Source organism: Acomys russatus, chromosome 12, assembly GCF_903995435.1.
Source record: "Acomys russatus chromosome 12, mAcoRus1.1, whole genome shotgun sequence".
NCBI lineage: Eukaryota > Metazoa > Chordata > Mammalia > Rodentia > Muridae > Acomys > Acomys russatus.
This window is the reverse complement of record NC_067148.1, coordinates 19,893,987-19,916,376: the sequence shown is the minus strand read 5'-3', so window position 1 is coordinate 19,916,376 and position 22,390 is coordinate 19,893,987. Positions and strand designations below refer to the sequence as shown.

The 22,390-nt window shown below is 42.1% G+C and overlaps 1 protein-coding gene across 1 annotated transcript in view; it reads right to left on the bottom strand.

The window, feature by feature from the left end:
- Col4a4 (collagen type IV alpha 4 chain) overlaps window positions 1–22,390 on the bottom strand; it is a 113,374-nt gene that overhangs the window by 53,855 nt on the left and 37,129 nt on the right. Inside the window, 15 exon segments of the mRNA XM_051153994.1 lie at window positions 3,538–3,642; window positions 4,720–4,789; window positions 5,557–5,610; window positions 7,001–7,045; window positions 7,917–7,976; window positions 8,218–8,271; window positions 9,018–9,098; window positions 10,705–10,746; window positions 10,950–10,985; window positions 11,972–12,034; window positions 13,946–13,981; window positions 15,097–15,165; window positions 18,362–18,478; window positions 19,243–19,287; window positions 20,654–20,788. Coding sequence (XP_051009951.1) covers window positions 3,538–3,642; window positions 4,720–4,789; window positions 5,557–5,610; window positions 7,001–7,045; window positions 7,917–7,976; window positions 8,218–8,271; window positions 9,018–9,098; window positions 10,705–10,746; window positions 10,950–10,985; window positions 11,972–12,034; window positions 13,946–13,981; window positions 15,097–15,165; window positions 18,362–18,478; window positions 19,243–19,287; window positions 20,654–20,788 — 1,012 coding nt within the window.

Here is a 22,390-nt window from a genome sequence, read left to right as displayed (position 1 = left end):
TTAGACCAATAGGAAGTCAACAAAGCTTGACAGGAAGAGGGAGAGAGAGACTTCGGGAACAGAGACAGAAGGATCACAAGATTGGGGCTAGCTTGGGCTACATAAAGAAAGTATATTGTAACACCCCCAAAACCAAAAACCCTGCTTTTTCCACAAGTCTGACTGATAGATAGAAATCAGGAGCCATACCACAATAATCTGAATAAAAAAATTTTAAGAGTAGGATGCTATAAAAAAATGGACTTGAGGCAGGAGAAATGGCTCAGTGGTTGAGAACAATTGCAGCTCTTCTAAAGGACCAAGTTCAGTTCCCAGAAGCCATGCCAGGCAGCTCACAAACACCTGTAATTCCAGATCCAGGAGACCAAACAGCCTCTTTGTCCTCTGAAAGCATCAGTGCTGCATGGTGAATGTGTGCATGCTCACTCACATAAATATAAATAAATTAAAATCTTTTAAAGCTTGACTATCCCATACACCAAAAGGCATTGCTGCCTCTGAAAGAAGCTGCAGCTGGAAGCCCACAGGTCTGGGGGATCATGCCCCCCTCCAAGAGAGGGCTTCTCTATGTAGCCTTTGTTGTCCTGGACTCACTTTGTAGACTAAGCTGGCCTCACACTCACAGAGCTGTGCCTGCCCCAAGTGCTGGGATTATAGACGTGCACCACCATGCCCGGAGAGGATCATGTTAGCTTACCTTTCCCCCATTCTTTACGTTTATTGGAACAGATATGTTTCACTTATTTCAAAGTAGTATTTTCTTCTATCTTTCCATCCTACTAACTCATAAAATTAAGCCAAGGAAACCTATTACCACATCTAGTGGATAAAATATCTGCTCTTTCACCACCTACATAGGAGAGATATTTTTGTAAAAAGTCTGTTGAGCATGCGTGTGCGCGTGTGCATGAACAAGCACACACACACACACACACACACACACACACACACACACACACACACACACACACACCATACTGACTGTGTATGTGACTGACGGGTTCACCTGCTGGATTACAGTGATCACTCTGCTATGTACACCTGTGGCATATCAGGTACACACAGCATCAGTAGCAGCAGTAATAACAGCTCACACGTTGATTCTTTACTAGGAATCAGCCTGGATCATATGGCCTGCACACACACATCACATCTTCCAATCCTAGATGGGGGAACTGAGGCACAGAGAGGCGCAGTAAATGTCCAGGATGACACAATTTGTAAGGAGTGACAACTGGAATGTTGTTCTAGACAGCTCACTGTCTTCTATTATACTATCTGGGAAGGCTTGATCCAATTGCAAGTGTCTGACTCTGAAACCCACCTATGCCATGTTAGCTACGGTATGTAGCTGTTAAATAAGACACAAAGTCTTATATACAGTGATGTGCAGGCAGCAAATGCCAATGCCTCCATGACATGCATGCCACCTGTCTTCCTGTCATTCCTAAGACCTGCCAGGATTCTCCTCATTCACTAGGTAGCCCAGATAATACCTGTTGCTTTGTCCAGTACCAAGAACAGCATGCAACCCTCTTCACCAGAGGCAATGGGTCAGAATGTATGACACATCTCAGCCTGACCACCCAACGCTCTCACACAGAATCTTATAAGTGTGGGTAGTATTAACTTGATATTTGTTTTTCCCGAGTGGAATAGAAAACAGGGTATATTGTGTCCCCCAAATTATCCTGTGCAGTCTGAATTTTATTTTATTTATTTATTTAGGTTTTTTTTTTGTTGTTGTTGTTTTGAGACAGGGTCTCTCTGTGTAGCTTTGGCTGTCCTGGACTCACTATGTAGACTAGGCTGGCCTTGAACTCATGGCAATCCACCTGCCTCTGCCTCCCAAGTGCTGGGATTAAAGGCATGCACCACCACACCCGAAGTCTGAATTTTAACTAGTGTGTATACACGTGTGTAATGAGATATAAATGTAATGCAAAATAAAATGTATGTCTTACTATGGGACATACTCAAATTCAAAAGCCACTGGGTTAATTGGATTTGTGTGACTATGTGTCTCTCTGTGTGCACTCCTGTGAGGGGTAGCACGTGTGTGTGTGTGTGTGTGTGTGCGCGCGTGTGTGCGTGTGTGTGTGTGTGTATGTATGTATGTGTGTACATTGTGCTTAGCCTTTGGTGTCATTACTCAGATGCTGTCCATCTTTTATGGCACAGGGTCCCTCACTGGCCTGGAACTCACCAATCTGGCTAGGCAATCCACCCAGTGGGCCCTGGGGGTCAGCTTGTATCTGCCTCACCAGCCCTGGGATTCCAAGAGTGCACCTCCACTCCTGGGTGGGATCTGGGGATTGATCTTGGGTCCTCATACTTGTGTGAGAAGTACTTTATTGACTGAGCTATCTTCCCAGTGCAGGATTAATTTTGTTAAGGAATTAAGAGCCTTTCTGTGTATTTGAATATATTGTTCCCCGGTGAATCTTAATTTCAATCCATTGGACATACAATTTTTGTTATAAACAACAGAGAACAGATAAAACTGAAGTTCAATGTTTTCTGACCAAGAGAATATTCTTGACGGCTTATATAATCCTGGGTCAATTAAACCCAGACTGCAGCCTCCAAAGACTAACTGATTGAGACAAGTCTTTTTGATATTGCTGTTGTCAGACCCTAAAAAAGGAGGAAAGCTAGATTTGTAGAGTAGTGAGCAAGAATTTGGTAGTTGGTGGCTGAGTCACTCACCAAACTTCTTACCCTTTCTTGGTGAATACAAAGGACACAGGCTGGGAAAAATATTTACTCAAGATTTTTTTCTCCTGCCAGGTTTAATCTGTTCTCCTGGGTTCACAGAATAGAAAAAAGGCATCAAACTCCTATTCCTGATCCTACTGGAATATTGACCAGCGCAACTTCCAAAGAGGTCCTTGTCATAATGGCAGCAATGGGGCTGTCAAATGTCACATGACCTATGCTTTCCTTGATTCTCTTTTTCTTTGGGCCAAGGAGGACGAGCCTTTCGCTTTAAGTAAGGCTGTATCAAAAGTTTGTCTGTTTTTTGTTTTTTGTTTTTTAAATCATCATGTTTATGTGCACATCTGACATAAAATATTAGGACTTTAGGTAGATGGATGGAATTTTGCAAGTAGATATCAACTTAGAAAATCTTTCAGAACAATAGTCCAACTAAGTAAACACTTTCTTCCTAGTGAAAGTTTCAAATCCTCTCTGCAAGTAGAAACCTGATGGAAGGCCTGTCACACAAATGCTTGCCTCATGGCAGTTCTGAATGGCTGAGTGTGTGTGTGTGTGTGTGTGTGTGTGTGTGTGTGTGTGTGTGTGTGTAAAGATAAAGGAACCTACATTCCTCTAATTGGGTCATTTGAATTTGAAGATGTTAGAACCCCAGGGTTGTTGCTATGGCAGCAGAGCTTAGCATGGGGACCTGGAGTGGACACAGGCAACCATCTTCCATAAACTCTTAAGGCTGCCGCCTTATCAGCTAGAACCAGGGATTACAGCTGGGGTGGGTATGATGTAGGAAATCCACTGTAACATATCATAGATTCATACCTGGACAAGTTTCCCCTGGTCTGCCTGGGGGCCCCGGGGGCCCCAGTAGTCCAACATCTCCAATTTCTCCATAGCGGCCTGGGGGCCCTGGGTCCCCTGGAGGACCTGACAAATGTAACATCAGATGTAATAAGACAAATATCCACACACAGCTTGAAATTCAGGGATGTTTGTGAGTCTCAGTAAAGTCCAAATAGGAAGTACTTTTGCAGTTGCTTGACACAGTTTAAGTAGAATATGCCACACTGGGTCCCCTTTGACTGTCTCTCTTCTGCAGGCACAGGAGCCGTGAGCGGAGTTCTCTGACATTGATTTAGGCTTCTCTTTTCACAAGCATCTTGGGAGATATTAGTCAAATGAACTCACAGCTTTTTTTTTTTTTTTTTTTTTTTTACTACAAGTTTAAGAAAAACTACTTTCTGAAATTTTAAATAATAAAAACCCTGTCACATATTTACATTCTGAAATAAAACTTGATGTCATGTGCCAATGAGCCATGAACTAAAATGCACGGTTCTCCCTGCACACTGAGCGACATCTTCACAGTAACTGTTCTGGCTTGAAGCTGAAATGTCCCCAGGAGTTTGAACACTCTAGCCCCAGGTGATGTCACTGGTTTTGGAGGTTGCTGAGTCTTAAAGAGATGAGGCCAGGCCAGGCAGCAGTGGCGCACATCTTTAATCCCAGCACTCAGGAGGCAGAGGCAGGTGGATCTCTAAGGTCTAGGCCAGCCTAGTCTACAGAGAGAGATCCAGGACAGCCAGGACTACAGAGAGAAATCCTGTCTTTAACCAGCTAGGAGAGAGAGACAGAGAGAGAGAGAGAGACTGGTGTGGAAGTAGAACCATAGGGAAGGAACGTTGAGAGCACTATACACCTGTGCCTGATTCCAGTTAGTGTCTGTTTCTAAGTAAGCTTGCACCACGCAGAGCTCTGCCAAATCTGCCCACTACAGTGTTTCTTGACTATGCCTTCCCTAGCATCGTGGAACCATAAGCCAAAAGAAACCCATCCATCAGGCATTTTGTCACAGTCATGAGGAAAAGTAACTAAATACTAATATTCATGGTTTTATCCTCCCTGGTGTGCAAACTACAGGAATACTGGATTAAACTCATTTTTTTCTGCACCTGTCTAGTCCATTTCGGTATACATGATGGAAGAACTGAATTGAACACAAACCTTTGAGTGGAGGAGGTGGAGTTACCAAAAAGCCCGGTGGTCCTGGGTATCCGCGATCTCCAGGATCCCCCTGAAATCAGTCATTCATTTACTTCCCTTGGAAATAAGGATGCTTCTTGATGTTAAGCTAAGGTTAGGATGCCACAGGCACATTCATCAGGGAAGGAAAGACAACTGGTCAGCTGGAGGAGTGAGTTGGCCTAGGAGTTCCAGAAGGAACTAACAGGCATCTGGCCTCTCACCTACATTCACAAGTAAACAGCGAATGGACAAAGCTATAGCAAAAGAAAAAACATTAACTGCAGAAAAATTATTACCATATGCCCATAAATGAAATATCATAGACGTCACTAGGCTTCTTAGGTGTACTTTGAACATCAGTATAAGAAGGCATTCTAGTACAGACACCTTATTCACCTTGCAAGGCCTGACTTTGCATTTCATCATAGCAGCAAAATACTGCCTCTCCTTTAATCACGTCCCCTGAGAGCAGATGGTCTTGCCTAGAATAAGCACTGAGTGTTGGGTCCCAGAAGTTACAAAACAAAAGAAAAGGCACCACAGTGCTACAAAAGATGATCTCAATACATATGATCTCATGAGAGCTTTGAAGCTATCATTATTATTCACGTTCAAAAGAATTGCTTCTCAAATGTAAGCGTAACTGTGTTTCGTGTACTGATTATAATTATGGCATGAAAATACACTACTTATACATAATACACAGAATCCATTAAAGTAATATTTATAGGATTACATCTGTCTCAAAAGTTACACTAAACTTTACTTTGATAACAGAATGATCTAAAATTTTCCTGTCATGGCTCACATTTTTACCTTTGGACCAAGAAATCCGAAGAGCCCGGGTTCTCCAGCCACTCCTTTTTCTCCCTATAAACAACCACAGACACATGTCAAACAGCTCACTATTAGGGGCTGACATCACCTCAGTCCAATCTAAAATGAACTGCGCACACTCACTGATGTCTGAACCACTCTTGGAATACATCTGTTTTGTAATTCAGTTTTAAAAATCAACAGCACAATCCTGTATTTAGTGGTTCTCAGCCTTCCTAATGCTGCTCCCCTTTAATACAGTTCCTTACGTTGTAGTGATCCCCCCAACCATAAAATTATTTTCATTGCTACTTCATAACTGTAATTTTGCTACTGATATGAATTGTAATGTAAATACTTTTGGAGACAGAGGTTTGCCAAAGAGATCATGACCCCCTGGTTAAGAACCACTAGGTAATTCTTTAAATGAAACCAGGTGTGTAATACACACCTGTAATCCTAGCACTTAAGATGGAAAGGCAATACTATCAGAGGACTAGGGGCTCCAGACCAGCCTCAGTTACATGGCTTTGTAGTGAATTCGAGGCTAATATGGACTACATATAACCCTGCCTCAGAACACCTGGGGGGGGGCTGAAGGGATGGTGCAGGGGTGTGGAGCATGCATTATTCTGGCAGATGGCTGGACTTGGGTTCCTAGAACCCTTGTTGGATGGCTTACAACTGCTGATATCTTTTGGACTCTGTGAGCACCTGCACTCCCATGTGTACATAACTCTGCCTATATTTGAAAATTTTGTAAACACATGTTTATGTAAATTATGTGAATATACGTAACATACCATATATTCTATAATACATGCATTTTATAAATATATAAATTAAATACATAATAAAAATAAATCACTAAAGGCACAGTTTGGGGCTGGGGGTATTTTGAATGAAAATGGCCCCATAGATTCATAGGGAGGGGCATTATCGGAGGTGTGGCCTTCTTGGAGGAAGTGTGTCACTGGGGGAGGGCCTTGAGGTTTCAGAAGCTCAGGCCGGGCCTAGTGTTTTTCTCTCCTCTTGCTGCTTGAGGATCTGGATGCAGAACTCTCAGCTCCTTTTCCAGCACCATGTCTACCTGCATGTTGTTACAGTTCTCGCCAAGACCATAATAGACTAAACCTCTGAACTGTAAGGCAGCCCAACTAAGTGTCTCCTTTATAAGAGTTGCTATGGCCACTGTGTCTCTTCACAGCAATAGAAACTCTAACTAAGACGGGGTGAAATGACTCAGTTAGAGAGGTAAGGTTCTCACCTCACAAAGCTCGAGGTTCTGTCTCTAGGCCCAAGCAGTGGAAGAAGAGAACAGACTCACTCAAACTGTCCTCTGAGCTTCACGAAGACACAGGGGCATGTGTTCACACACACACACACACACACACACACACACACACACACACACACACACACACACCCCTCTGCTGGAATGTACCTGGAATCCTGGAAAACCTGGAGATCCATGGGAACCAGGCTCACCCTAATAATGACAAAAAATCAACAAGTAGAATTCAAACATAAGATGTGGTGTTTTTATCTTCTATAACCTTGTATTGATATGTAGTTTTGATGTGCTTTCATATGCAATGGAATAATAATATGTAGTCTTGATACACATTGATATTAAACAGAACTAAATGGGATAAACATAAAATGGATTCTATGTACTTCTGCCATTTGTTATTCTGCTGGATCTTAAGTCTTATTCAGAAAATTCACATCATTGCCAGTGTTTAATTAATAGGATTCATGCTTTTGCTGTTTCTATTCTTCCAATTTAAATTATTTAGCATGAAGTTTGCACTAGGTCAAATGTCTTTAAAATCTACAGTGTGTTCATTTGCATGGAAATGAATAGTTTACTCTGTGCAACTTTAGCAATTAAAATGACACAAAAGCCAATAATGGGCCATTCAATACCAAAACTAGAGTTATCTAAGCCTACTGGAAATTGGCCTCCCCAGTGATTCCATGGGACATGCCATTACTGGCAATGTCAAGTGACATCTACAGGCTAACATAGTGCTTTCGTGCTAGGCACCCTTGCATAGGCACCATAGTTTATGAAATAGGTTTGAGCTAACCAGCACAGGCACCTTCTGCATCGACAGTGAGCTAACAGGAATAGCCACAGTCCTGTCACCTGCCTCCCCCGGATCTCCTGTCTTGTGCATGCCTGTTGTAACTAAATGACATAGTGGCAGGGGACACCCCAGCCCTTGTGCAAACTGCATTGCTGTATGTGGGATAGTTTTTACAGTTTAGCTCATGGGAATACAGTTATAGTCTGACAAGTGTGTGAATAAACAATGCTACCAAACTCAGTGAGGCTTAGGACTAATGATCCTTACCCGGGGTCCTGGGAACCCAGGAATACCTTTCTCTCCTTTTGTCCCGATGCCGGGCTCTCCCTTTAAAAGATGACAGTGTTAGAAAGGTTTAAGCAACAACACTTGTTTAATTTGGAAAGCAACAACAAAATGAGAAACAAAAACACTGGCAGTAGCTTAAAAAGAGAACTTCTTTACAATGGAGGTTTATAAGGTCATAGTAAGATAGTAAAATGTTTTGGCTGCAATTAATGATAAAACCATGCAAAAAAGTAGGTGAAAATACAGTCTCACATAAATAGATGAAAAGAATTTAAATTACCTTGCGTCCTGGAGGCCCCGGAGATCCAATCATTCCGGGAATTCCTTTGATACCCTAAAAAGTATGCATGACATAATAGGATTACATAGTATTCACTGAATTCCATATACTTCACAAATCATTTCTTTTGACAATCTGTTTCTTGTTGGTTTTTTTTTTTTTAAAGCAAGGGATCGAATTAGCAACTAAGACCTAAGTACATCACATCTCTGGTATTACTTGGGCCAGGATGAGAAGCGTATGGGGACATGGAGGAGAGCTATGGAAACAGACTGCAGATGCAAGGTGGGAAATACAGCTCTGGAGAGAACTGACCTGTTATGGTAAGGGGGCGGAATTTAAACCACAACTTAAACACAACTACAGACTGTGCGGCTGGCACTGGGAATAAGTATTTTCCCAAAGTCTATTGTGTATGCAGCTCTTGTAAGCTTTCCAGATCTCAAAATATGCAGCCCACCTCTGATACTGAGAGGACAACTGGGTTCCCCGTGACCTTTACACACATAAAGGCAAGTTACAGGACTGTGGCTATTCCTGTTAGCTCACTGTCAGAACACATCAGAACAGCCCTCTTGAAGTCCCGTGCTCTGGAGGACTTAGCTCAGCCCAGTCTGCCACACAGCAGCTGTGTGAACCTGAGGACACTGTAAGGCTCTGGGCCTCACACCAGGAATAGCAGGAGCTCCAGCCAATGATGGAGCTCTGAGATTCATGTCACAGTACACAGCCCTGAGCGTGTGCAGCAACGGCTTCTATTTGGGCTTCACAAGGTGACTTGGGAGATGAGTGGGCCTTACCTTTTCTCCTTTATAAAGAATCCAATCAGGTGACTGGATAAACAGGGTGGGCCCCTGAGGACCATGCTGGCCAACTTCACCCTTTAAAAGCATCAAGAAAATAGGCATTTCATTTTAACTTCTGCTTTGAAGCAAAGAAAACTTTCACCCATGGATAGTATAATGTTTCCAATCCCGTATGTCCTAGATTGAAAATAAAAAATGTACTGTGTGATATAAAATTATATTTATTGTTTCTTATGAAAATACGACTTAAAACAAATTTTAAAAATAAGAATGATCCATAACGTCATTATCTAGAGACAATCTATTGAAGATATTTGGTGTGGTGCTTTGTAGTGTTTATTTATGAATGGCATGGGCACAATGTATGAACTTACAGAAACATCTGTCTGTATGCATGTGAACAGTGTCTTGTTAAATGCAGTTTTAAAACTATAACCAAGCTAACTATAATACATAGTAATCTCAGCAAATAAACTGAGACAGGAGGATCACAAATTTGAGGCTAACATGGAGTGCATAGTGTGTCTGTGTTTCTGATAGGTGGTATTTCTTTAGGAAAGATAGCATTTCAAGTTTACTGCAAATAGTATTTCTAAGGATCCTGGCCCTGAACAGGCCAGGGAGGCTCCCGAAGAGCTCAGAAGTTAGGAATATTGTAAGATATATATCCTGTTAGCTGTCAGTGTTGGTGTATTGACTGCTACGTACATTTTGTAAAGAGATGACTACACAAACACAAACAGCACAGGGGTGAGCAATGTGCACTGATAAGGATGACCACTTTTATCCTAGCTGAAGTGCAAACACAGACCAAGAAAAAGGGAGCATCTTCAAAACTGGGCCATGCTACTACTTTTTCATATTATTAAAAAGTATCATATAATTAGCATAGTCAGAGGTAAAAATCCAGCAATACTTAGTAACAAACATGTAGGTTGGTGTTTCTGTTTTTATTTTATTTTAGTATAGGTGATGTCTCATGTATCCCAACTGGCCTCAAACCTGTTATGCAGCCAAAAAAAAAAAAAAAAAAAAAAATGGTCCTGAACTCCTAAGCCTCCTATCTCCACCTCCTTAATGCCGTAATTAAAATGTACCATCTTGCCCAACTTTTCCAAGAATGTGTATGTGTGTGTATGAACACACACGGATGCACACATGCACATGTGACAAGGTTTTACCCTCCCGAGGGTTGGGATTACAGGCCTGCATCACCATGCCTGACATTAGTGTGCTTTGCTGTTCCTTTTACACACTTAACTTTCTAGTTCTGCGACCTGGCCTTTATGTTCGCTATCATATGGTGGGCATTTCCCACACCAGGACATCTTCACATGCAATTGTGCTGTAACTTAACTACCCTGGAACTCCGTGTCAGCAGGGAACATGTCAGTCTGGCTAATGTCAACCCTACCCTGCCATGAAGGAGATACTCAAGAACTACTGGGCATTCGAGTGAAGACTAGATAAACCCCCACCTTAAGTCACCTCTCCTAGCCCTGGCATTCCGTTTTGTCATAACTGTCATTTTACAGCTAAGGGTAAAAGAATTCAGTGAACAGAAGTTATGAGCTATAAAGCTGGACAGTGTCTGCACAACGAACACAAATGATCGCAACGGCCTCTATCACTAGAGAAGCACGCATCTCAACATCCGCCCTTCTGCACAAGCGGTCCTTACCGGGGCTCCCTTTTGCCCTTTCAGACCCAAAGCAGGATTTCCCTGAAACGAAAATGAAATAAATAGAATTGGTTTTTTTGTTTTCAAAAGGCAATTAAGAGCAATTAAGACTTCTATCTGTGCAACTCATTAGGGTGTATTTAAGTGGGAAGCCTGATAAAAGAAAAGCTGGGATTGAGACAGAGTCCATGACCCGTCATCTCACTGAGGGCAAGCTCTGATGATGTGTTGTATTCAGAACTTACCTTCAACCCAGGGCTTCCAGGATGACCTATAGGCCCCTAAATCAATGAAAAACATCAATAGTCAGGCATGGTCATCAGAATGTCTTCCTTGGTTGCCCTGAGTTTTAATTAGGAAATATGTTTGATTTTGAAGTTGTTTATGCTACTGTTCTCATTCTTATGAGAAAGGTAAAACTTGGATCTCCTATGAGTAAGGAGAAAAATAGTGGTTACCAGAGTCTGGGAAGCTGGACAGGAAGAAGGGGATGAAAGAAGGCCTCGCTAATGAGAATGAAGACACAGTTGAAAAAGTGAGTTCTAGTGGTCTACAGCAATGAGGTGACAGTTAACAATTTATCTCATATTATAATGGCTACTAGATATTTTAAATGCTTCCAGTACAAAGAAAAGATGAATGTTACAAGTGATGGATGTACTAACTATCCTAGTGTGATCATTGCACATTAAATGCATGTATCCAATACCATGTTGTTGCTCATGAATACACACAATTGTATGTGTGTGTGTGCACACGCACGTGGGCGAGTATGTGCTCAGGTGTGTGTATGTGCAGGTGTGTGTAGCACATGTGGAGACCAGGATCCATCTCAGATGTCATTTCTTATTTTTAGAGACAGTGTCTCCCTCTGGAATGTGGGGTTCACTGATTAGACAAGTCCAGCTAGTCAGAGAGTCCCAGAGTTTCACCTATATCTGCCTCCCCAGCAGTGAAATTAGAAGCATGTACCGCCGCCATGCTTAGCTCTCTGGGATAGGACTCAAGTCCTCAGACTCCTGTGGAAAGGCATCTTATGGCCCTATGTGCACAAGTATGTGTTATTTTAAAATGGAAATGACACATAATGGACTTTCAAACATGGGTGGGCTATTTTGCTGTGTGGACAATAGCTTCTTCTTGGGGACTGAGCATCAAGATGAGTTCCGGTCAGTAAGGGTGGCTCATTGGCCTGACCAAGAATGTAATTTTGGTCTCATTGCTGCACTGTTGGCTACAGAGAGGCAGCATCGGCAGCTGTACTTACTGGTAGCCCTGGTGCACCAGCATATCCCATGGGCCCTGTTGATCCCTGTGCACCCCTAGGTCCCTGGAAAGAGAGAGAGAGATCAGCACGTTTACTGTGAAAAACACAATTATCTCTGACAGAAAGGATGGCTTGCAAGCCCAAGTAGGTAAAAACCCAAGACACAGTCAGATGCCCACCCCTACAAATGGTCAACAAGAGCAGAGTTGTAGGCAGCACTCCAGTAAGAGTGGACACTCTTACCAAGAAGAGACTTGATACCCTATGAGCATATACAGGGGGAGGTAATCCCCCTCAGGAACAGTCATAGGGGAGGGGAAGAATGGGAAAATAGGAGGGAGGGAAGAATGGGAGGATACAAGGGATGGGATAAACATTGAGATGTAACAAGAATAAATTAATAATAATAAAAAAAGAGTGGTCACTCTGCTGTAGGGCTGCCCTTGGGTCAGGAGAACAATCAACACCTCGCAAACAACTCTAGTAAAAAATAAACAGCGCAAACAAAAGAACTTCATTAGCTCTTCCCAAGTTCAACACAGCTTTATGCACATCAAGATGTCTTTTCATATTGGTATTGGGTAAGATGCATATTTGCAGACTTGTTTAGTTTATGCTTATGAATGTTTGCCTGTACATATGTCTATGTACCACAGGCCTGCAGAGGCCAGAAGAGGCCACTGTGTTCCCTAGACTTAGAGTCACAGACAATTATGAGCCTTGGTGTAGGTGCTGGAAACCAAGACCAGGTCCTCTGCAAGAGCAGCAGGTGCTCTTAACCACTGAGCCATCACTCCAGTCCCCATATTTAAGTATTGATGTATTTGTACTTTTAAAAAATACTTAAAACAGCTGGGTGGTGGTGGCGCACGCCTTTAATTCTAGCACTCATGAGGCAGAGGCAGAGGGATCGCTGTGAGTTTGAGGCCAGCCTGGTTTACAAAGTGAGTCCAGGACAGCCAAGGCTACACAGAGAAACCCTGTCTCGAAAAACAAAACAAAACAAAAACACTCGAAAAGTGACTTAGAAGATCAAAGAGACTAGAAACACTGTCCCCAGCTCAAGATTAAGATGGTTGAGACATAATTTTCTGTTTCATGTAAGTTGTCAGCATTGTGGCTTACACATTGGCAAATGGTAGTGGTGGCTGGGCAATCCTGGAAGGCTGGAGAGACCTTCCTCCACAGTTCCTATCAAATGACTCATGAGTGTGAGGATCTGCCTTCTTTAAGAAGACGAACTGGCATTTATTTCAACAGTGACATCAAAGGCATCTCGTTTATGACATAGAATTGAGCTCCCGCACTGTTAGGGAACTGGCCTGTGAAAGTAACTCTGTGGGTAGGTAGAAGCCGCAGCAAAGCAGAATTACAGGCCAATCACTGGGAGGCAAAACTGCCTTCAGTTTCGATCTAAATATTGATAAGCTAGAAAGACTAATATAGTCATTGAATTACAAACTCCACGGAGACAAAACTGGGGCAAAATAGCATAAACAGTTACTAATTTGGCAGGTAAAAATGGTACAGAAGTGGCACAAAATTCCATTTGTTATGTTTATGTAAAAGGCCATATAGTCTGTGTGTGTGTGTATGTGCGTGTGTGTTTCTAAAAGCTAATTTCCTACAAGTCTGTAAATGCCTAACAATGCTAAATGATCATGACCAGACAATGTGTGTGCTTGCGTGCATGCGTATGCGTGTGCGTGTGTGTGTGTGTGTGTGTGTGTGTGCCTATGTCTGTGTCTGTGTGTAAGAAGAGGCAGCTTGCTGGGGTCAGCAACAGCTTTCTGGTAAGTGACCTGGGACATCACAGCACATGAACTTACCACCCTGCTCTCAGTACCGTGAAATTCTTAATTTCTGGCAAGGAATCACATTTGTATTCTATACTAGGCTGGTCCTGTTGGACTTAAAGTCTGAAGAGCTATTTGAAAAGAATACAGATGCCTACAGTCTTCTCCAAAGACTTACTGGCATGCCGGGCAGTCCTGGGTCCCCACGGTCTCCCTGCAATGACAACATTATACTGTTTTACAAGAGGACAGTTTTCTAGGGCACCGATGATTCGGAAAGATGCATGCAGCAGGAATGGCCTGTACTAGGCCAGGTAGGCAGCACATTCAGTTGGTCAGTGTTGAGAAGGCAGCCACGGAAGGGCTCTACGGAGCTGATTTTCTTTGTTTAGTCTCCTTCTATCTATTGGAGACTAGAACAAGGTTGGTACAGTCAAGACAACAGAGAAGAAAGATGTGGGTTGTCCGTCTGCTCATTTTGCTCTAGCATCTTAGCCCAAACATCCTGTCTCCTCACAATAGACCCACCTCTGGTCTAGTGGCCGCACCAGGCCTTGCTTCAGACTAATGGCTCTCAACCTGTATGTTGAGACTCCTTTGAAGTCCCAAATCAGATATCCTGCACGTCAGACATCTACATTATGATTCATAAGAGGAGCAAAATTACAGTTATGAAGTAGCAACAAAAATAATTTTATGCCTGGGGGTCACTACGACACGAGGAATTGTGTTGAAGGGTCACAACAACAGGAATGTTGAGAGCCACTGCTGCTGAGGGACACGAAGGGATCTTGGGGAGCATACCTTCCATATGGGGCATCCAGAGCTAACACTTGGCTTTATGCTGAGGGTTGATTGCTTTGCGTGATGGTCAGAGTGTGTGCATGCTCTTAGACACAGGCACTTTCTAAACACAAGTTATATTTAAGGTATAATCTAAGACTTTACCCACTTTTAGGCATAGCTTTGTCTGTGGTATTAGTAGCACAGTGCTGTTCAATCAAGGCCACCTCAGAGTTCTCAGTGCCTTGCAATTCTCAGGTCAGTTCTCAACAAATGACTACCTGGCCCAAATAACCATAGTGATGTGCCCAGGGAACCTTAAATGAATGTGTCCTTATAATTCTAAATGTAGAAGGCCAGGAAATCTATAGCCATAGAAACTAAGACCAGTGCCTTCATACAAGGAGAACAGAGCTGTCTTGTTGTGTCATGTTCATGAAAAAAAAAAAATCAGTACATTCAATAATACTTTGTAAGAAATCCATGACCCTCTGTTGCCTATTGGGCAATTGGCTTTGTTAAACCCAGAATGGCCATAACACTCACCTGAATACCTTTAAAGCCACCTAAAATGACCACCGACCTTCCCTTTTCTCCATTTTCCCCAGGATGACCCTGAAAAGGAAAGAGTCACTTAGGAAAAATTAGATTGCTATTTCAGTGTTCAATCCTTCCATAAGCACTGTAGCCATTTCACTGGCGTGGATTTATGGTTCTCCAGATTGTTGCTGGTCCAAGGTTCAAGGTTCTCATACACATCTACTCAGGTATCCAGTTAGGGTCTGTGAAGGCTGACCACTCACTAACGAACAGTTACTAATTACGCAACAGAAAAGCTGCTTTTTCTCATAATATGATGCAAGGCATTATCCTTAAAATAAATAATTTTGCAATTTGATTTATGCCCAGCAATACTTCTTAAGAGCATTTATTTGACCCATGCCCATATTTGTATTTAAAATAGAGTTTATATGACCTTTTTAAGACTGACTTTCGAAATGTACAGCATCTTCCCTTCTGTGAAGCTGCCCCTGTTTTGATTGGTTGGTTGGTTGGTTAGTTTTGTTGGTTGATTGATTTGCTGTTTGCCCCACTTTTGAGACAAGGTGCCACTACGTACCTGTGGCTGATCTGGAACTGACTATTTAGGTTAGGCTTGTCTGAAACTCACAGAGACCTACCTGCTTTTGCCTCCTAAGAACTGGGATTAAAGGCACGTGCCACTATGTCCAACAGTTTAGAGCATTTTTAGATGATAAATGAAATAGATCAATGAATTACACTATAATTTTTCTTATAAACAATTTAAAATCCCAGTTAACATCTTAGATGTATTAATTTGCTTGTCACACAGAATTTCTGCCTGCTTCATATTAACAAGCTCTGGGAATGAGTATAAATTTCCAAGTGATCCCACTCGTAAAAGTGCCTGACCTTGTTTCCAATGGGAGCCACTCAATGGCTTTCTGCTAAAGTCACAGCAACTGTTTCCTGGAGGAATCAGTTCTGCCTCCCAAGGCAGCAGTGGCTTCCTACAGCACCAGTCCGCATGGACTTCAGCTCCACGCTGAGTTAAATCAGTTATAAAAATGGAGATTGATTGACTAGTGGAAAAAGGCGAGAGCTATAACTTGAAGATAGAATGCTTGACTGGCAAACCTGAGGTCCTAGGTTTGATCCCCAAGATTCAAACAAACAAACAAACAAAATAAAACCCTTCACTGTTGGCTTCTCGTCTACAAATCACTATATGAACAGTCTGGTCATGATCAGTGATGAATCATGTCATGTGTTTCAAAGCGTGCTATGACTGACTGACCACTGTAGAAGCCTGCCATGATTGGCCACTGCACCTCTTTGTCCATTTCTCATTTCTTTTTCAATGTATTATTAGCATATATTAATTATGCATAATAGGGGTTTTCATACATGTAGATAATGTATCTCATTATCTCATTTATAGTCGCTGTTACTGTCTTCTGTCCCCCTCCCACTTCTGTTGTGATCTCCCTTTTCCTAACTAGTGTCCCTTCTGCTTTTGTGTCTTTTGTGTGTGTGTGTGTGTGACCCCATGAGTTTCAGTAAGGTTGTCTATAGGAATTTGGATGGGAGTTTGTTTGCAGGAGTGTGACTATACATCTCTTACTTAGACATGTGCGCGCGCACACACACACACACACACACACACACACACACACACACACACACACACACTACAGCTCAGCAAAACACATAGATGTGTTGTTTCCTCATCTCTTAGAGATAAGCCCAGTGGTATTTTACAAAAATGGCTATTTGAGAGAGGGAATTAGTCTTCAAAGATGAAAGGGAAGCAAACACAAGAGAAGCATGTACAATGGTTGCAAGTGAAACTCCAGTAGATTGTAAGGGGAGTTAGAGAAAACATGGCAGCCAGATCACACAGGGCTAATAGGCTCATCGACAGAGACACAGTGGCTGTGATGAAAAGGAAGTGATGAGGGCAACTTCACACTGGAGAAACTTAGGGAGATATTTCTCAAGAATGAAAACTGACTCAAACATAGAGGGTGACATCTTGTTACAGCATGAAAAAAAGTTAAATTTGATATTATGTATTACATGAGAAAGGAAAGCACTGTTCAAGACAGTCTGGAGAATTTGTTTTTAACGGAACAAGCTTTGATTCTCAATGTTTAAAATTACGAAGTATCATGTAAATGTTAGTTCTAGTTTTTTACTTCATGCACATTTTTAAGGGATTAACGGAAGCACATAAAAGGCCACAGGACAGTAGTAACTTTCCCCACCAGTGCCTGAGGTTGCTTTGGGTAGCTTTACCATCTGCGACCATCTCATCTTACAGGCAGGGTGACCAGAAGAGACAAAAGAAGGCTGCTCAACAAAGGGACTACTGTGACAGTCCAACCCTGGGGTCAATACTGCTTGCTATGGAAAAGCCCCTGGCCTCTGAAATGCCTGGTTCAGTAGAATGAGGTCAGGCCCAGCTGGAAGAGCTTGGGGTGTGTGTATTTATCTTAGAGCAGAGTGTACTTGACCAGAGAACCTTATCCTCAGAGTGATTTTGATGTGGCATCAAGAAAGGGGCTGGCCTGCAAATCCTTCTGAGTTCTACGTTCTGATCAGTTCTCCTTCTGTCCAGGGCACAGGGAAGATGAATGAAGAGAAAATGGATGGCTCTGGGAGTGCCAGTTGGAAACCTCATGGCAGAATTAGAGAAGAGATATTTAAATAGTAAAGGGAAGAGGCTGAAAGATAGCTATGCATAGAAAATCAACTTTTTTCTTAAGGGAAAACATTTATTTATTTTTAACATTTTTTTCTCAATCTTTATTTGTTCTTTGAAAATTCCATACAGTACATTTTGACTCGGGCCAAACCATGTCTGATTTTTCTTAAGTGAGAAAGGTGGGAAGGGAGGTGGTGAAAATAATGGAATGTCCCTTGCTGAAGCTATACTTACAAATAAAGTCATCCTGACCAGTGAGAATGTGGATTTTGGTAAGCTGTACCCCCTCCCTTAACTATCCAGTCTTTTGCAGGAACTAGAAATACTTTAATGAAGCCAGTAGTTCACACTCTCCTCTTAAAGCCACTTAGTGTCTTCTCTTGCCACAGCCTGTGAAGCCCCTAGACATATTCTGGTTCTGCCCACCTTGCCAACCCTTCCTTCCCAAAACACCTAGTTTAGTTCACCATGCCATAGGCAAATTTGCAATGACTCCACTTCCAGAATAGCCCAAACTGGTTCCTGCAATCAATAAAGTCTTTTCATTTAGGATCACTCTAAGCTGTGCTAATGGTGTCTTACAGGGGGGCCTCCTGGGCCAGGAGCTCCTCTTTCTCCTGGAAATCCAGGATCACCTCTTGAGCCATTGTAGCCATCCTTGCCAGGTTTGCCTCGGGGTCCAGGAGGCCCTGGGTAACCCTGCAAAGGACAAAGCTGTGAGTGAAATATTTCTGCAAGAAACCCCTAACACAAAGGCTGTGCGACATGGACCCCCAAATTACAGAGTTACAGTTCATTTTATTTGTTTCATTTTGTGAGGTTTCCTAAAAGCGCTACCTGGGATAATTAGAACTTAAACATGTACTATGTCCATGGTCAGTTAGTTTACTGTAGCTTGAGTTATTCTCCAGCTTTGGAGGACTCTGTAAAGTTTCCACAACCCCACTGTCTTCTTTCACTGGGCTTCTGTGCTGTATGGCTCTCAACATCACTTGCAAAGCTGGGACACAGCAGAAGATGAAGCTTCTGTTATGAGCTCACATGTCATTCCAGAGCAGTGTGCATGGCATGGCAGGTATATCTACGGTCTATTTTGGATTTGATTTTTTTTTTATTTGTTTGAAGAGTTTTCTCTTCATGTAAAAATGTTTTGGTTTGAGAATTATTGTACAAAATTGAAGAATACGCAGTATAATTATTTTAGAAATTTTAAGAGTAAGAACTAATCATACATCTTTTTTTAACATATTTTTTTCAGGGAATTTGTTTATGAGGGTGTTTTTTTTTTCAAGACAGCTTCTCATTATGCAAACCAAGATGGCCTCAAATTCATAATCCCCCTGCCTCAGCCTCCCAAGTACAAGATGACATGTGCGTGCCACCACACTCTGCTTCGATTTAGAGCTTCTAATGACTGTTTCTTCCTTTCTTAAAACAATGGAGAAAAGTGTGGGGACACTTACAGGAGCGCCATCCAAGCCTGGAAATCCAGGGACACCAGTTGGACCCTAATTCCAATATATAAAAACAAAGATGTAAAGATGACTAAATTATTAAATTGGCAAGTATATTTACTTGAAACTATGAACAGTTAATAATCCCAGACAGAAAGACCTTAGCAGTCATTGTCGCTTGTCTTTACATTGATTGCTCCAGACCCCAACATTTAAGAAGTATCCTTCTGTTGCTATGGGCCTAAGAAGGCAACTTGGCAGAATCCACCCTAATTAAATATTCAGCATGTTCTTAAACTCCATCCCTCATAATCTTCTCCCAGGACAACAGACTCAACATGAACAAGAGCAGTTGATGGGGTTACATCCCTGCCCTGGCACTGTACCAAGTTACAAAAGAATTTCATATTTTCATCAACAGAAAACAAACTGTGGTTTTACAAACAGGATGGCATATATGAGTTTCTTTTTTCTTTTTTTTTTAAGAATAAATGTGGGATAAGAAATTTACATAGAATCAATAATCTCTAAGTCATATTGTTGGCTGAGAAAGGAAAGGTTCAGTTTGGTACGCCCCATAGTTTTTGAACCATTAGATGCACTTCCCTCCCCCTCAAAAGGTGGGGGGGGTGGAATTAGGGTGCACCTTATGGTCTGATTGCTGTTTTTACTGTTTTTCTTGTTTTACTGCTGTAAAAACTGGGTGCATCTTATGGTCAGGTGAGTCTTATAGTCTGAAAAATATGGCAATGCTTTGTTTGGATTGTTCAGAAAGCAGATGAACACCACCAATCTTTCATGTGCAGAAGTGTTCTAGAAGGCTTGCTTCTCGGGAAAGGGGCTAAGGACAGACTGGTTACCACAGAGTCCTATGTCTTAGATTTTGGCCAGGTGCAGTTCTGTAGTATTCCTGAGCCTGAATATTACAAAGAGATGGGCGGAATAATTTGCCCTTTAGTGAGATAATGTACTTTTCCTTCCCAGAATCCTTACCCACAGTGCAACTGCTTACCAGGCTATGAGCAGGAAGCTTCACAAGTCTTCCCACTGCCTCAAAATATTCAGAAGAGAGGACTTCAACTTTCTTTCTCTTCTCTAAGCATCTTTCTCCTAACATTTTGGGTTCCCTTGACACTTTAGGCTTACTCTTTTCTGAAGTTCTCCTGCCTGCCACGTTGCTGCTTTTCTGTCATGTGTATAACCACCAGGTTCCATGCCTCTAGGCCTCCACGCCAGCTTAGACTGCATATGATTTTCCCATCTCTTCTCTACTCTCTTCCTTTAGAAAACTGCTGAGGTTTACAGCTTACCCATAGAGGGGAGTTTTCTTTTAAATATTAGTAAGATCATCCTCAGGCTTTTAAACAAGCAAACAAGTAAATGCTGGGTGTTGGAGACTGTAAGATATTAAGTGACTCACCTTGTCTCCTTTTTCTCCTGCTGGTCCAGGCGGGCCACTGTCCCCTCTCATTCCTTTTTCTCCTGGAATCCCAATGGGTCCTGGGGGTCCCAACGGCCCTATTGGTCCCTGTGGCCCCAGCGGACCTGGTTGACCCTGAGATGAAAAGGAAAGCATAAGAAGCCATAGATACTGCTTGCTAACACAGGCACTTCCCTGTGAGTATAGACAAAGCAGTGCCAAAGGAAACGCAAACTACTGCCTAATACAAGTAGAAGCTATGGCATCACCTTTTCAAGCTGACTTTAAGCTCCGTGATAAAGTTGCATTGTTCTGTCCATGTGTGTGTATGTGTACAAGGGGGACATATATATGTTTGCACATATGTAGGTCCTGGCATGTTTCGTGCATCAGAACTAAAAATATCAAAGTCTGACTGCTACCACGTGAAGAACACAGATATGAGTGAAGGAGAAAGTACCTGATATACTTAAAAAGGGGTCATTATTTTTATGTCCTCATTCTATTCCCCCACCATGCCCCTGTACAGTTAGTGATTTTGAACTTTAAAAAAAATAATCCTATCAAAATATAATTTTAATTTGCAGAAATTCTAATTGTTTTTTCTTTATAAAATAATCAACCTATGGCAACAAAGCAGCTATTTGGATGTACTCAGAAGTGTAGAATCAGCTTGTCTAAATGACACTGTCTCAGCATTCTGTCCATGTCTAGAATTGCATGGATGTGGGCTGAAAGTGGATTTGATTCAAATGTTATGTTAAACAATTTGCTTTGCTGTCTTAGGCTACAGTGCTGACAGTAAACAGAGAGAAGATTGCAGTGAGCTGTGGAGTAATAAGACTGTCACCAGTGCATGAGGGTCTGACTGGATGACTGCACATAGAGTGGCAGCAAAAGGGTTCAGCTTGTCTTTCTGCCATACCTCAGTATGTGTCACAGCTCATTAGAGTTTGAAAACACTTCTCAAATTCATTCAAAGTTGGGCTAGGAAGTTTTTGTGGTCCTTCAGATTTTCTAAATTCCATTAAGAAAAAAAAATATTTTAAAATCCTTTGCCCCCAACCGCACTCATAAATACATCTTTTAAAAATGAACATTTTAGCTAGGCAGTAGTGGCACACACCTTTAATCCCAGAGGCAGGTGGATCTCTGTGAGTTAGAGTCCAGCCTGGCCTACAGAATGACTTCCAGGACAGCCATGGCTACACCATGAAACCCTGTTTTAACAAACAAACAAATAAATATTTTTAAATTGTTTTTTTGCAGTATATGTGTCTGTATGATCACACACACGTGTTTCCAGGACTATCTGCTAAGATCATATCTCTTAGATTTCTAAAGCCAATAAGGACAACTTCTGAGATGCACAGGGTCCTGGGAAAAACATTTCTTGCAGAGTCCAATAAAACTCATATATATGCCAAGTCGAGGTGTTGGCACCATTCAGTTTGGATAGTGAGTCCTGTGTGATCACATGAAGGAAGTACTGTGTGCTGGCAACTGGGGAGGCTCTGATAACCAGATGTTTTGCAGATGTCCTGGCAATTGGGAGGGTTCTGATAAGCAGATGTTCTCCTAAAACCAGAGCAATAGCCAGGCCTTCCCATAAGACCAGCACATATGATGAATGCCAGGAAACCTTCCATGTTCATCTCTACACAGGAGATCACCCCAGTGGGAAGAAGCCGTAACTGAGACTCCCAACTGTTACCACACTTGGTCCCTGCTTAGTTA